This window comes from Heterodontus francisci, chromosome 3 (genome assembly GCF_036365525.1).
Source record: "Heterodontus francisci isolate sHetFra1 chromosome 3, sHetFra1.hap1, whole genome shotgun sequence".
Lineage (NCBI taxonomy): Eukaryota > Metazoa > Chordata > Chondrichthyes > Heterodontiformes > Heterodontidae > Heterodontus > Heterodontus francisci.
The window spans coordinates 9,239,980-9,255,004 of record NC_090373.1 but is presented as its reverse complement, the minus strand read 5'-3'; the positions used below and the strand labels follow the sequence as shown (position 1 = coordinate 9,255,004).

Below are 15,025 nucleotides of genomic sequence, written 5' to 3'. Positions count from 1 at the left end.
TGGAAATCTGAAACGAAAACAAAAGTGCTGGAAATACTCAGCAGGTCTGTCAGCATCAGTGGAGAGAGAAGCAAAGTTAACGTTTCGGGTCTGAGGTTCTGATGAAATTTACATCCCTCGCTTCTCTGATTGAAGATCGGCATTCGGTTCCATCAAAGTGTGCATGATCAAACCTTCCTGAAACACTCCACAATCCAGTCTGCTGAAACAACACTAAAAGCTAAAGACTCGAGAGGGAACACACTCCTTTTGCTGTGGAATCTCTGTGCCGTTTGCCTCAAAGGGTGATCCATGTCTCTGACAATCTGCTCACTCTCTCTCTGCTTCATGTGGGTTCCAGTCTGACTGTGGAAGCTGCGGCTACTGTGGAACAGGGATAAAGACACGCAGTTTCCTTCATTTCCCCCCAAATGACAATGACGTGAAACAGGGCGCGAGAAAGGAACCTTCAACTCCTGCTTCCCTCTCTCCATCCCTCTCTCCATCCCTCTATCCCTCTCTCTCCATCCCTCTTGCCATCCCTCTCCATCCCTCTCTCTCTCCGTGCCTCACTCTCCCTCTATCTCGCTCCTTCTCTCCATCCTTTCTCCATCCCTCCATCCTCTTTCCATCTCTCTCTCCCAGCTGTTTAACAAGAACTATCACTGACACAAGGCGGGTTAACACGAGTTTGTCTCTGGGTGTGTCTGTTGTCGCCGTGTCACAATGAATAGCTGGAGGTAAAAGTACCGCCAGAACAGGATTCTTCACAATAACAACTCTGTGCCTTTCTGTAAAGAAGTATGAAGTCTCCTGACCTCTCCTCACTTAGTCTGTACATGATGAAATCTGTTGCCTTCACTCGTTTCTCCCTCCTGCTGCTCTGGGTCCTGTTCGTTATCATCCTGATGTACAGTAATATGGGAAGACCTTCCGTGTGGAGCCCTCTGTTTTCATTCAGCAATCATGGACTGGCCCGGGTGGAGCAACTCTCCAACCACTCCATCACCACCATCTATGCCATCACACCGACTTACAGCAGACCGGTACAAAAGGCTGAGCTCACCCGGCTGGCGAACACCTTCCGCCAACTGCAGCATTTCCACTGGATCCTGGTGGAAGATTCGCCTTTCCGGAGCCGCCTGGTCAGTGAGCTGTTAGCCAGCTCGGGAATCGCTTCCTATACTCATCTCCATGTGCAGACCCCGCAGGCAGACAAGGGGCCATGGAAATCCCGAGGTACAGAGCAGAGGAACGAGGGACTGCGTTGGATCCGTATGAACAGTACCCTCCGCCACTCCGGAGTCATCTTCTTCGCTGATGATGATAACACTTACAGTCTGCAACTCTTCCAGGAGGTAGGGAGTGGGGTTAGAGCAAATCTACTCACCAGCACTCAACCCCACTGTCTCAGCATTACCTCCATCCCCTCCCTCCCTCTCTGTATTACCAAATCTCTTTCTGCATTCTCTGTCTCTGAATTCGCTCTCATTCTGTCTGGCTGTTATTTTTCTGTCTCCGTGCTATCTCTCTTGCTGCCTCTGTTATCTTTCTGCCTCTATCCCCACTTTCTGTCTCTGTAGTATTTCTGCCTCTGTACTTTTCCTCTCCATGTCCTCTGTCTCTGTAGTATCTCTCTGTCTCGGTATTTTCATTCTATCTCTGTAGTATCTCTGTCTCTGTGTTCTCTCTCGTTCTGTCTCTATTATCTTTCTTTTTCTGTATTCTCTATCTGCATTTCCCTTTACATTCTCTTATCTCGGTGTCTGTATTCTCTGTTTTGTATCTAGTTTTGTCATCTTTCTCTCTGTTTCTTGTATCTGTTTAAATCTGTGCTGACATTCTCTGCCTCTGTACCATCTCTATCTATACATGATATCTCTGTCTAGACAAGGTCTGAATTCTGTCTCCATATTCTCTGTTTCTGCATTCCATATCTTTGCACTCTCTCTGTATTTGTCTTTGCATTCTTTCCCTTTCTGCATCTCCACATATTCTCTCTCTGTATTTTGTGTATCTGTTTTCTTTCTGCATTCTCTCTATGCTTACGATCTCTGTTTGTATTCTCACTCTTTCCCCCACTCTGTCTAAACATCTTTTACCAACACTCTGCACATTTGCTTTCTTCACCGTACCTGCTCTCTGCATCCTATCTATTGTTATCCTCACCCCTCCACACTCTCCTTTGCTTCACTCTTTCTGTGTATATCCTTGCACCACTCTCTCTTTCTCCCTCCCTCCACTCTGGCTATATGTTTTCTATCACCTCTTGGTCTCACTATTCATTCTCTCTCCCTCACTCTGTACTTTTAGATTTAGAGATACAGCACTGAAACAGGCCCTTCGGCCCACCGAGTCTGTGCCGACCATTAACCACCATTTATACCAATCCTACACTCGTCCCATATTCCTACCACATCCCCACCTTCCCTATATTCCCCTACCACCTAACTATACTAGGGTCAATTTATAATGGCCAATTTACCTATCAAGCTGCAAGTCTTTTGGCTGTGGGAGGAAACCCACGCAGACACAGGGAGAACTTGCAAACTCCACACAGGCAGTACCCAGAATTGAACCCGGGTCACTGGAGCTGTGAGGCTGCGGTGCTAACCACTGCGCCACTGTGCCGCCCTATTTTCTATTGCTGTTCTCCATTTCATTCCATCGATCTGTTTGAGTTTCTAGTTCACATATTATTTCTTCTTGTTTTTCCATCTCTTTTTGTCTGCTTCCAATTCTGTCACTTCCTTTCTGACTTTCACTCTCTCTTTCTCTCTCTCTCTAGTTTATCTTTCGCTAAAGCTCAGTGATTTCTGGGTCTTTCATTCTCTCTTTTCCTGGTTTCTGGTCTCAGTGCATCTTTATAATTATTTCCTTTTGACATTTATCTCATTACTCTGCAGTTCGATTGAGAAGCCTTTCACACCAGTTCTTGTTTGAGAGAATGTGCTGGCAGATGTGTAGATGTGTGACGGTGAGGCTGGATAATTGTGTGTGTGTGTGTGAAAGATACTGTGTGTATATTGGAAGCAGAGTATCTCTATGTGTATGTCTAAGAGAGACTGTGTGTTGGGTTTGTGTCTGGTGAGCTGAGACAGACTGTATGCATGGTGCAGGGATTGGATGTGTGGAGAAAGACCGCGAGACTGTATATACATGTGTGAGAGTGATCGGGGTTTTATATGTGTGTGAGAAAGAAATTGGAGTTGTATATGTGTGTTACGTCCAGGTGAGAAAGGTGCCCAGGGGTCCCTCTCAGTCTTCACCTGGTCCGACTTTAATAGGGTTTAATTTTAAACACTGTTTTTTAGCTCTCCCTTGGTGAATCCTTGTTCACCGCTTTCCAATTATAAGACAAAGAAATGAGCACAAATAGGCTTTCTTAGGTTTAAAAAGCAAAGTGAAATTTATTAAACTTAAACTAAAAACACCTGCTGATACACGCTGCACCCCACGCTCGCATGCTTAAACATACATGCAAATCAAGACAGAAAAGAGCAGAAGAAGAATAAAGTGAAAAGGTTTGAGGCAATATCTGAAGAGTTTTTTTTTGTTACGGTTCTTCGAACTCACTGTCGAGTCCTTGTTTGTAGATAGATCTTGCTTCTCGTTGGGGCCCAGTATTCTTCTTAAATCTTGTTCACTGTCGGAGACTTTTCTCTCTTGGAGTTCATGTGTCTTCAGTGGGTTTCAGTTCTGTGAGAAGGAGATGGGAGCAGACAGGAAGGGAGGAGGTCTTTTCAATCCAGGAGCACAGAGCTTTCTGTCTACCAGCGCTGTTTCTCTAATTTAAAACTCGCAGTTCAAATTCTGCAACAGCCAGTTCGTCATGTGAGGTGTAATACCTGCCCATTTATCTCCTCTCTCCTCACCATCCAAGACCCCAAACACTCCTTTCAGGTGAAGCTGCGATTTACTTGTTCTCTCTCAATTGAGTATACTGCATTAGCTGCTCACAATGTGGTCTCCTCTGCACTGGCGAGGCCAAACACAGATTGGGTGACCGCTTTGTGGAACACCTTCGCTCAGCCTGAAAACATGACCCCAAGCTTCTAGTTGCTTGCCATTTCAGCACTCCCCCCTGCTCTCATGCCCACATCTCTGTCCTGGGCTTGCTGCAGTGTTCCAGTGAACATCAATGCAAGCTCAAGGAACAGCATCACATTTACTGATTAGGCACATTACAGCCTGCTGGACTGAACACTGAGTTCAATAATTTCAGAGCATGACGGGATCCCATTTTTAATTTTAGTTATTTTTTTCTTTTTTCTTTTTAATATGATTCTTTTATTTTAGTTTATTTCCTAATTGATTTTTTTTACCATGTGCCTACCCACATTCTTTCATGTTTGTGCATTGGGCAGGGCGGTTCATTTTTCTGTCAATTAACACCCGCTCCGCACGGATGTTTTGTCTTTCAGAACACCATTAACATACTGTTTGCCTTTGCTCCATGACCTTCTGGTCAGTTATTCTCTGTGACCCTCCGTCCGATCAACACCTTCCCTTTTATTATCTCTTGCCCCACCCCTGCTTTATTTGCTTAAAACCTATTACATTTCTAACATTTGCCAGTTCTGATGAAGAGTCACTAACCTGAAACATTAACTCTGCTTCTCTCTCCACCGATGCTGCCAGACCTGCTGAGTATTTCTAGAATTTCTTGTTTCTATTTGAGATTTTCAGCATCTGCAGTATTTTGCTTTTATTATATATTATATTATTATAGTCATGTGAGTAAACTGGTCTGACCTCGTCTGTTCTGTGTATTGGGAGCAGGGGAGAGCTCCTTTGTTCCAACAGTGATTGCTAGTATGCAAAAAATGTCTTTCTGGCCAGGAGGCTGGCAATGCTTTGTAATGTAATGTCCACGTGGTGAAATTAATGTGCCTCATTCTGGCAGGTGGGGGCCTGCATGACTCCTCCACACCCAGTGGAATGAAATGTGATTTGGAAAAATGGTGCATTTCATTAAAAGGCTTGAAAGAAATATATATAAGATACAGAAAACCATGCAATTTGCTCATTCATTCCCATTTATTCAGAAATCATAAAGCTATTAAAATTGTCTTTTCTGGGTACCAGTGCTGCTTTATTTTCCCCTTTTTGTCATTCCAATAAATATGTCGTTATTTATTAAATGTAAACATACAGCACTGAAACAGGCCCTTTGTCCCACTGAGTCTGTGCCATCCAACAACCACCCATTTACACTAATCCTACATTACTTCCATATTCCCACTATTTTCCTACCACCTACCTACACTAGGGGCAATTTACAATGGCCAATTTACCTATTAACCTGAAAGTCTTTGGCTGTGGGAGGAAGCTGGAGCACCTGGCGGAAACCTACGCAATCACAGGGAGAACTTGCAAACTCTGCACAGGCAATACCCAGAACTGAACCCAGATCGCTGGAGCTGTGAAGCTGCAGTGCTAACCACTGTGCCACTGTGCCCTTTGGCGAAGTTTTTCTTCACTTTGCCCCTTTCCATGACTACCTCGAACCTTTGTTCCTGCTGAGGTAATTTTTTGTTAGGAGAGTTAGTGGTGGGCGGGTCGATCCTGAATATTCTTTCAGTGCTTTGCTGAGTCATGCAAAGGCTTTTGACTTCAGGGAATCGGTGGTTCCCATTTTCTCTGAACGTGGGGGATGATTGTTTGTCAATCTCCCCTTTGTTCCCTGGGACACTCCTACCTGCAGAGATTTCTGCAGACTTTGCTGCACTCACCTGCGGCACTTCGACTCGGTGAGGCATCACCTTCAGTGTTTCTCTGCCCCCTAGAGTACTTTCTTTGTCTCTGCAGGTTACTGTAAATGCTGTTAGCAACTCTGGTGAGGTGCTTCTAGAGTCTGCATTCATGTAGGAGTATGTGGGGTCTAATTTTTCAAATTTTTCGGGGTTGGCTGACCGGGCAGTACGGGTTTTCATCTGGGATTCCTCCTGGACTTCCTTTAACCTGCTCTCTTGGTCACTTTTTCCCCTTCCCTGTCTAAACATTTGCCAACCGTGTGCCTGCCTTTTGTTCTCGGCGGGGGTCCCTTACAGTTCACCAGCCCTCTGCTGGAGGGTCCTACTAACACCGGTACAGGATTTAGGGGTGTAGGTTTCACTGTAGGTTGGGCTTTCCCCTCAACCTGGTGCATGTGGCAGCTCCTGCAGTACTCCACCACATCTTTGTGGAGTTTTGGCCAGTCAAACTGCTGACTTATGCGGGCTTTGGTCTTTCGTATAGCGACATGTACAGTCCCTGTAGTCTCGTGGGTCCTTCTTAATATTTCTCCCCAGTACCTCTGTGGGACCACTAACTGGTGAACGACTGTCTGCTCCTTGCTCTCAGGTCTGTGAGGAGAACTCCATTTCCTCATCAGTACCTCATTCTTTAAATAGGAGCAATCAGGGACTCCCTCTGCTTCACTTTCAGACTGGGCAGCTGATGCTAACTCTCACAATACTGGGTCGGCTCGCTGAGCTGGGTCTCCCAACTTTCCAACTACTGTCTCAGACAGACAGACCTGGTCATCTGCCTGCAGTGCTAATTCAGTCTCCTCTTGGGGAGCTGGTTTGATCATGGCCTGACCCAGTACACATTCAGGGAAACTGTAGGTGTTGGATGTCTTGCAAAGCATTAAGGTAGATAAGTCCCCAGGGCCTGATGGGATCTACCCTAGAATACTGAGGGAGGCAAGGGAAGAAATTGCTGGGGCCTTTACAGAAATCTTTGCTTCCTCATTGGCTACAGGTGAGGTCCCAGAGGACTGGAGAATAGCCAATGTTGTTCCTTTGTTTAAGAAGGGTGGGAAGGATAATCCAGGAAATTATAGGCCGGTGAGCCTACATCAGTGGTAGGGAAACTATTAGAGAGGATTCTTCGAGACAGGATTTACTCCCATTTGGAAACAAACGAACTTATTAGCGAGAGGCAGCATGGTTTTGTGAAGGGGAGGTCACGTCTCACTAACTTGATTGAGTTTTTTGAGGAAGTGACGAAGATGATTGATGAAGGAAGGGCAGTGGATGTTGTCTATATGGACTTCAGTAAAGCCTTTGACAAGGTCCCGCATGGCAGACTGGTGCAAAAGGTGAAGTCACACGGGATCAGAGGGGAGCTGGCAAGATGGATACAGAACTGGCTCAGTCACTGAAGACAGAGGGTAACAGTGGATGGGTGTTTTTCTGAATGGAGGGATGTGACTAGTGGTGTTCCGCAGGGATCAGTGCTGGGACCTTTGCTGTTTGTAGTATATATAAATGATTTGGAGGAAAATGTAGCTGGTCTGATTAGTATGTTTGCGGACGACACAAAGGTTGGTGGAGTTACGGATAATGATGGGGATTGCCTGAGGATACAGCAGGATATAGATCGGTTGGAGACTTGGGTGGAGAAATGGCAGATGGAGTTTAATCTGGACAAATGTGAGGTAATGCATTTTGGAAGGTCTAATGCAGGTGGGAGGTATGCAGTAAATGGCAGAACCCTTAGGAGTATTGACAGGCAGAGGGATCTGGGCGTCCAGGTCCACAGGTCACTGAAAGTGGCAACGCAGGTGGATAAGGTAGTCAAGAAGGCATACGGCATGCTTGCCTTCATCGGTCGGGGCACAGAGTATAAAAATTGGCAAGTCATGTTGCAGCTGTACAGAACCTTAGTTCGGCCACACTTAGAATATTGCATGCAATTCTGGTCGCCACACTACCAGAAGGACGTGGAGGCTTTGGAGAGGGTACAGAGGAGGTTTACCAGGATGTTGCCTGGTCTGGAGGGCATTAGCTATGAGGAGAGGTTGGAAAAACTCGGATTGTTTTCACTGGAACGATGGAGGTGGAGGGGTGACATGATAGAGGTTTACAAAGTTATGAGCGGCATGGACAGAGTGGATAGTCAGAAGCTTTTTCCCAGGGTGGAAGAGTCAGTTACTAGGGGGCATAGGTTTAAGGTGCGAGGGGCAAAGTTTAGAGGGGATGTGCGAGGCAAGTTTTTTGCACAGAGGGTGGTGAGTGCCTGGAACTTGCTGCCAGGGGAGGTGGTGGAAGCAGATACGATAGCGACGTTTAAGAGACATCTTGACAAATATATGAATAGGAAGGGAATAGAGGGATATGGGCCCCGGAAGTGCAGAAGTTGAGGGTTCAGGCAGGCATCAAGATCGGCGCAGGCTTGGAGGGCTGAATGGCCTGTTCCTGTGCTGTACTGTTATTTGTTCTTTATATTTAAAATATTTTAATTAAATTTCTGCAGTAAGTGTTTTTTTTTCCCTTTTGGGTTAAATTGGGTTTTCGTGGCATCTTTTTTTGGTTGGTAACATTGCACTGTGATTGATCATCTGTGATGGTTCTTTGATGGTACCTCGTACCATCTCTTTAAATTAGTCTGTCAGCTTCATTAATATTATCAACTAATTAGGATTATAGTTATCATAGGGAACATGTATAGCCTCTCTCATTTACCTTAAAAGTCCATTGTAACAGGGTTGTTTATGTTTTTTAACTTTACCCTTCAAGGGAATTTCAACGAGCCTTGAAAACTGACCATTTCTTTAATTCTAAAAGCTATAACGTATTAATTATATCTAAATTCTACCTAATTAAGCTCATTATACCTATATTTCATCACACCTCCCTCTTGACTAGTATAACGGCAAGCAGTGAAGATAGGTAGTTTTAACCAAGTAATGTCTAAAATTTAAACATGCAATAGAGTGTTACTACATTTTTTTTAAACAGTGCAATAATATAAAAGACTGCATCTACAATAATCATAGTTTGTGTTCTTACATGGATCATCTAGATTTTCCAAAAATTAATCTTTTAATTTTATCACAAAGTTCAGAATAAAACTATGCGAAATATCGATGATGTGAGGTCACGTAATGTTTAATGAAATGACTGTATCTTGACATGTTGAACATCAATTTTCAATTGGTGGACATGTCTTCGATGAACTTGACAATAAGTCTGCTCAGCCCTGGTCTGAGATTCTATTTTCAGAGCAAGAAAGACTTATTGCAGCAAAAGAGAGTAAAGGAAAAAAAAAACTCTGCAAACACAATATCACTGGACATAATTTGAAAAAGAAAATCACTTCAGAACCAGAATGAGGATAACAATCCCAATTACAGTGAGCACTGGAACTGGGTATGAGGAGATACCAAAAGTGAGTTCAAATACTCCTGTAACAGCATCAGAAAGCCATTCAATGGCAGATTTAGCAGCAGAAGTTAACCCCGGCATTGCCTCGACAACCCCTTGACCAATAGCCTGTAGCCAATCTGGAGCTTGCCAAATATTAGTCAATTTAACCTGCAACAGCAAGTGTTGTGCTCTTATAATAGTTTCCTCAACTGAATAATTGGTAAAGGTACGAATCCATTCTATGCCCTGCAACTGGCTAAGAACAATACTAAGCTTACTATGTTTAAGAGGCATATAAATAACATGAGGAGCATAGGAGTTTCTAGATCTAGAGGATTTAATATGTTGGAAAGTGTGACCACAGCAAGTAAAATCCTCAGAGGGTGTTATCATCCATGTGGCTATATCCAGACCACAGTCAGAACACCCGGAGGCTGTAACAACCGCAGAGGAGCCATTTCCCAATGAGAAATGTCGCCAATAATCCGGTTGAACAGGAAAAGAGGTAGCGAGGCAATTTGCCTGACCTGAACCAGTGCCACAAGGGTTAAATGTTGGCCAAGTGTGACAGATAAGGAATCCCTTGTCAGTGCATTCACTCACCTGAATAATATCAAACATTGTTTGAGGGAGACTTAAGAGTGGAATTAAACTGTGAATGCGGATGAACTATCCTATCATGCTGTACTGACACTAAGGCCTGAAACAATCCTGAAGAATTAATGAGGCCCAAATTAAGGATTTTCCGTTGCTTATAGTAAATCTCTGTTTGTTTTATTAAAGGGACCATAAGAAGGATATCTAGTCTCCATTTAATAGATTCAGCTAAACAAACAGTATAGGTCTGTCTGTGGGAAGGGAAGTAATATTATGTAGTATGGTACGTATGTAGTGAGTCTAATCAGGGCTTTTTCACGCTCTACACTAAGACCGAGGCTATCTAAAAAGGAATCCCTATACCATGACCAAGGGACTTGATTAGACTGAGGTTTCAACAGGGACATATGAATAGATGTCAGAAGGTTATTAATTCTAATATCCTCATCTGTGGAGAGAAGTTCTTTGTGAATAGTTTGCAGACCAGTGACAACAAGTGATCTCTGTAATTTAATAAAGTCCCCAATCTTTTTGAGGCTGTAGTCCTGATCTAACATAAGAATCGATTCTGCTAACAGTAGAGAAGACCTTTGGAGCGAGCGAGTGTTCACTAACATAAAACACTTTATACGATGTCGGGAACGATCAGCTGATTTGATGAAATCTGCAAAAGATTGATTTAAAGGTACGACTGCTCTTTAAATTTCAGATTGATATATTGGAAGAGAAGTGTTGTCAAACACCTTTCCAGAGGACTTGTTCATAGAGAATAAGGCTCCGAAGCTGCCGCTTGATCTTGTATCGCTAAAGTCCTGTTGGCATAAACTGAAATGTGCTTTAGTCTATTTTCAGTCACATTCCAGCCAACATCTTTACACCAGCAATAAGGTGAATAGACTTTAATATCAGGAAATATTGATGTGTCCTAGATAGAAGTGCCATTTGGAACTTGATTATCTTTATAGCAGGTGTATGTTCCATCAGAAGGTCACTTGGCAATACAACGAAGAGCCATTCTGCCATGTTTTCCTTTCTGCCATTATACTGTTCCAATGTTATAATGAATGGGACCATCACATGTATTACCTCCCCTCCAAATGTCACTTGGGGCAAATGAATTAAAATGTTTGGTCTCTGCAGGAAATCACACTGTGTGAGGTGTTCAAGTAGTAAGACATTTCTGGCATGACACATGCACGGCTTGCATCCGGAAGACCTTTAACAAAGGATTTACCAGTACCTTCCAGATGCCAATCTCAAGGCAGGCAAGATGATGCGAGGTGATACTTGTTGTCTGATGAGCTGGGGTGCTTCTTTCTGCAATCATCAGTGAGCATTCGATCATTTTCAGCCATCCCGTCATAATCCATGAATTCGTAAAAGATTCAGAGTAGAATTTTGAGGAGCAAAAAATTGTGGAATTATAAGGAAAGCCACCATCCACAGGCAGTAAAACCATAGATTTATGATGGTGCCAGAGATGAACTAATGAGCTCATTTTAGGAACATATTGACGAATTGGGGAAGTGGAACCAAATACACCTGATTCTTGAGGTGATTCACGATGATTCCACATCCTGCTCTTATGGGGATATGTTTTTGCAATTGAAAATATCAGGTTGAGGGGAAAGTCAGTGGGTGAGAAATTTGATGGAGGATGTTGCCCAACCCCATCTGTGTGAGGATAAGTTTTCTGTTTACCCCATTCAGTAACGTAGCAATGTCCCACCTGTTCAAGGCATTGCTCATTGCATGTTTTTTCACCTATGTCACCAGCTGACATCTGAAAAGTCAGATTTTCATCACTCAGGTTACACATGGGAACAGTAAGTCGGTTAACCAGTTCATTTTCTTTTCGAATCGACTGAATTTCAAGAGTCTTAGCCAAAATTGTGGTATCAAATTCAACTTGTGTAGGCTGATATATACAGCCATGTGATAAAAGTGGTTGAGGCTAAGATATCGAAATAATTCCAAAAGGAAGTGATACTTTAGACATCATAGACCTGTTATTAGAAATTGTGAGAGAAAGACGTCTTCGAGAAACGTACATGGAAGCCACAGTAGGATTTTTACTGCTATGGTTGATAGGAAGGTCTGGAAAATATCTTCTGTAATTTGAGTCTGAGTATAAGCACCATATTTAATAATAGTCCATAAAATAGTAACTAAAGCAACAAACAGAATCAAGACTGAAGTAAAATAACAGTACTTCAATCCTTTCTTTACTCGAGAGCAAGTCCCATCACTGAGAGACTGTGGTGCTTTGTTCCTTTCCCGCAGTTTCTTCGTCTTCTGTTGTTGTGGCTTGACTATCGCTCATTGAGTTGGGTGTGGTTTCCAATGAAACCAACCTTTGAGATGCTGCGAAGTCCTGCATGGCGGAGGAACAGTTATTGACGCAGTTGATTGTAGTTCAATTAGTGTGTTATTTCCGATGCTGTCCTCCAGGCTGGGTTTTGAAAGGCAGTGTATGACTACGCCTTGTACTGTTCCTCCATTCCTGTACCCTTCAGGACACCTCTTCAGGTTGTCGACAGAGACAATTTTCAAAGATAGCTTGCCATTCAGCTGGTTAGCAAATATTTTGACCGTTCTTTCATGAATAACAGCAAGTATTTGAACAGATTTCTTCCAGTTAAGTCTGAAACTAGATTTCTGTTCAAACCTTTTCTCCTGAACCCATTCCCCAGTTACAGGTTGCCAAGCTTTGTTAGTTTCCTGTTTTTGTCTATTCTTCTCTCTGATCCTCTGATTAATTTTATGAATTTGATTTATTATTTCTTGTTTCAAATCTAATTGTTGATATCAGGTCAAGGAGTCAGAAAGCGTAAAGACAATAAACGAACTGTAAGTGGCGTATGCATTTCAACACCATACATTAAATAATACGGTGTTCTAGGGAACACTGTCCCTGATGCACACAAAGGCACATTATTTCGTGATATCTGCACCGCCGGAGTGATGACGGCCCACTTATTCCCTCTGATTCTCAACAGTTTGGTCAATAGGGTGGCACAGTGGCGCAGTGGTTAGCACCACAGCCTCACAGCTCCAGGGACCTGGGTTTGATTCTGGGTACTGTCTGTGCGGAGTTTGCAAGTTCTCCCTGTGACTGTGTGGGTTTTCTGCCAGGTGCTCCAGTTTCCTCCCACAGCCAAAGACTTGCAGGTTGATAGGTAAATTGCCCCTAGTGTAGGTAGGTGGTAGGGAATATGGGATTACTATAGGGTTAGTATACATGGGTGGTTCTTGGTCGGCACAGATTCGGTGGGCTGAAGGGCCTGTTTCAGTGCTGTATCTCTAAATAAATAAAAAGTAGCTTTTTTACTTCCTCGTTTTTACATTCCACCAATCCCGTTGACTGCGGATGACATGATGTGCTGTGCTGTAACCCAATCCCTCTTTGCACACAATAGTCTTTGAAAACTTTGGAAACAAAGGCTCCGCCTTGATCAGAGTGGAGGATTTTGGGTGCACCATCTACAGTAATAATGTCAGTAATAGCATTGACAAGTGCAGTTTCTGAAACTGTTTTTGTGGGGACCAGCCAGCAGAAAGAAGTGCAGACACCAACACAAACAAGAACATGTTTATACCCCATTGATGGGGGCAGTGGTCCAATGAAATCAACAAAAAATTTCTCCATTGATTTATTAGGAGCCAATGGTGGCGGTTTAATATGTGATGATTTGTTGGTTAAATTACATGGTTCACACTTTGCCATGTATGTTTTATAGGCTTTAAGCATGCCTGACCACTAATATAAAGGAGTCAATTTGCCGAATGTTGTCCGGGCACCACTATGTGCCTGACCTATACCCTCGTGAGCTTCTGTTACAAGCAGTTCTTGTTTGTGACTCAGAGGTACTTCCCGGACACCCTTGGGCAACTTAACCAGTACAATACCAGTCGGGCTCTCCGAATAGAAGTACTTTGATGGATATTCTTTTTTTCGGTTCTAATAGCTGAATCAGTTCCTCATCCTGATTAGCTGCTTGTTCTGCCCCAGTGATTACATTAACTATGGTCGGCCTCTCTCGAGGGGGTGTCATGACGAATGTATGTTTTTTACCTGTCCATCTGCAAGACTGTTGCCCTTTAAGAGTACTGAACCGGTGGTATGTCCGGGTACATGAATTACCTGACAATTTAAGTTTCTCCTTTCGCAAATGGAGAATATCTTCTCACAATGATTTGTGTTACCTTTATGATTGGTAAAGCCTGTTTGCTCCCAGAACACAAGGTCTTGGTTGTAAGCCCATTTACAATAGTCACTATCTATACAAACTAATGTGGGCTTAACTGGGTCAGCCTTTTCTATAGCATACCATAATGCTGCAGCTTCAGCATACTGTGCTGTCCGTTGGCCAAGGGGTACGGATAATAATTCCTCCGGATAGAAAGAATAAGAATCCCGAAAGGTACCTGTTACTATCCTCATCCCAGCTGAGGATTATTGAGATATCCCTTTTTTAATCATCATTGATGACCCATCACAGTAAATAACCTGGTGATAATCTGTAAGTGGTTTTAGAGGTACTTGTTTAACTCCCTGCTTGTTATCATCATCTTCCAAAACAGGGAGGTGTTCTGAGTCAATGGCTGAGCATAGAAATTTAAAAATTAGTGCAGGATCATTTAAAAAGGAGATCATTTGTCGAATCGGATTTGAGTGGCTCTTCTCTCATCAGAGGCCATTCGCAAAACTAATTCAAGTCTGGTATTTCAGTATAAATTGTAATGGGGTGTATCCCTTAAAGGAGTCATACTGTAATGAGACACTGAACTATCATTGTCATGACCCTTTCTTTTTTGTTGTACCGTCTTTCAACATTGGAAAAATTATAAGTATGAAACTGAACTGGCACAATTCGATTTTCATTGTAGAAAACTGCAACTGCGACATTAGGAGATGTTTTAACATGAAGGTTAATTGGGACCTGCAAGTCCCTTTGCTCCAGATCTATAGTCTTCTGTACATCATGGCACAGTTGCTGTAAGTTCAAGTAAACATCTGGGGAAAAATGAATGGGCCTTTAACTGTCTCTCCCACACTAGCATACAGAGGTGCTGAGAGCTCAGCAAAGGTCAGTGTAAATGATTTTGCAAAGTTCAGGAGTCCTAAACTTTTTTTTCAAAGTTTGGGGATATTGAATTGTTTCTAGTTCCTCTTTATAGGACTGAGTTAATCCCCGGCCATTCCCAGTTATACAGAGGCGTAAGAAATCTACTTCCTCTCGAATGAACTGACTCTTTTTAATGTTAATCAGGTACCCAGCAGCAGTGAACCAGGATAAAACTGTATCAAC

The 15,025-nt window shown here is 43.1% G+C and overlaps 1 protein-coding gene across 1 annotated transcript in view; it reads left to right on the top strand.

Annotated features, from left to right (window-relative positions):
• Nucleotides 1–821: 821 nt before the first annotated feature.
• LOC137352060 (galactosylgalactosylxylosylprotein 3-beta-glucuronosyltransferase 2-like) overlaps nucleotides 822–15,025 on the top strand; it is a 171,761-nt gene continuing 157,557 nt past the window's right edge. The window contains exon 1 of the mRNA XM_068017092.1: nucleotides 822–1,337. Coding sequence (XP_067873193.1) covers nucleotides 822–1,337 — 516 coding nt within the window. The remainder of the gene's footprint in view (nucleotides 1,338–15,025) is intronic.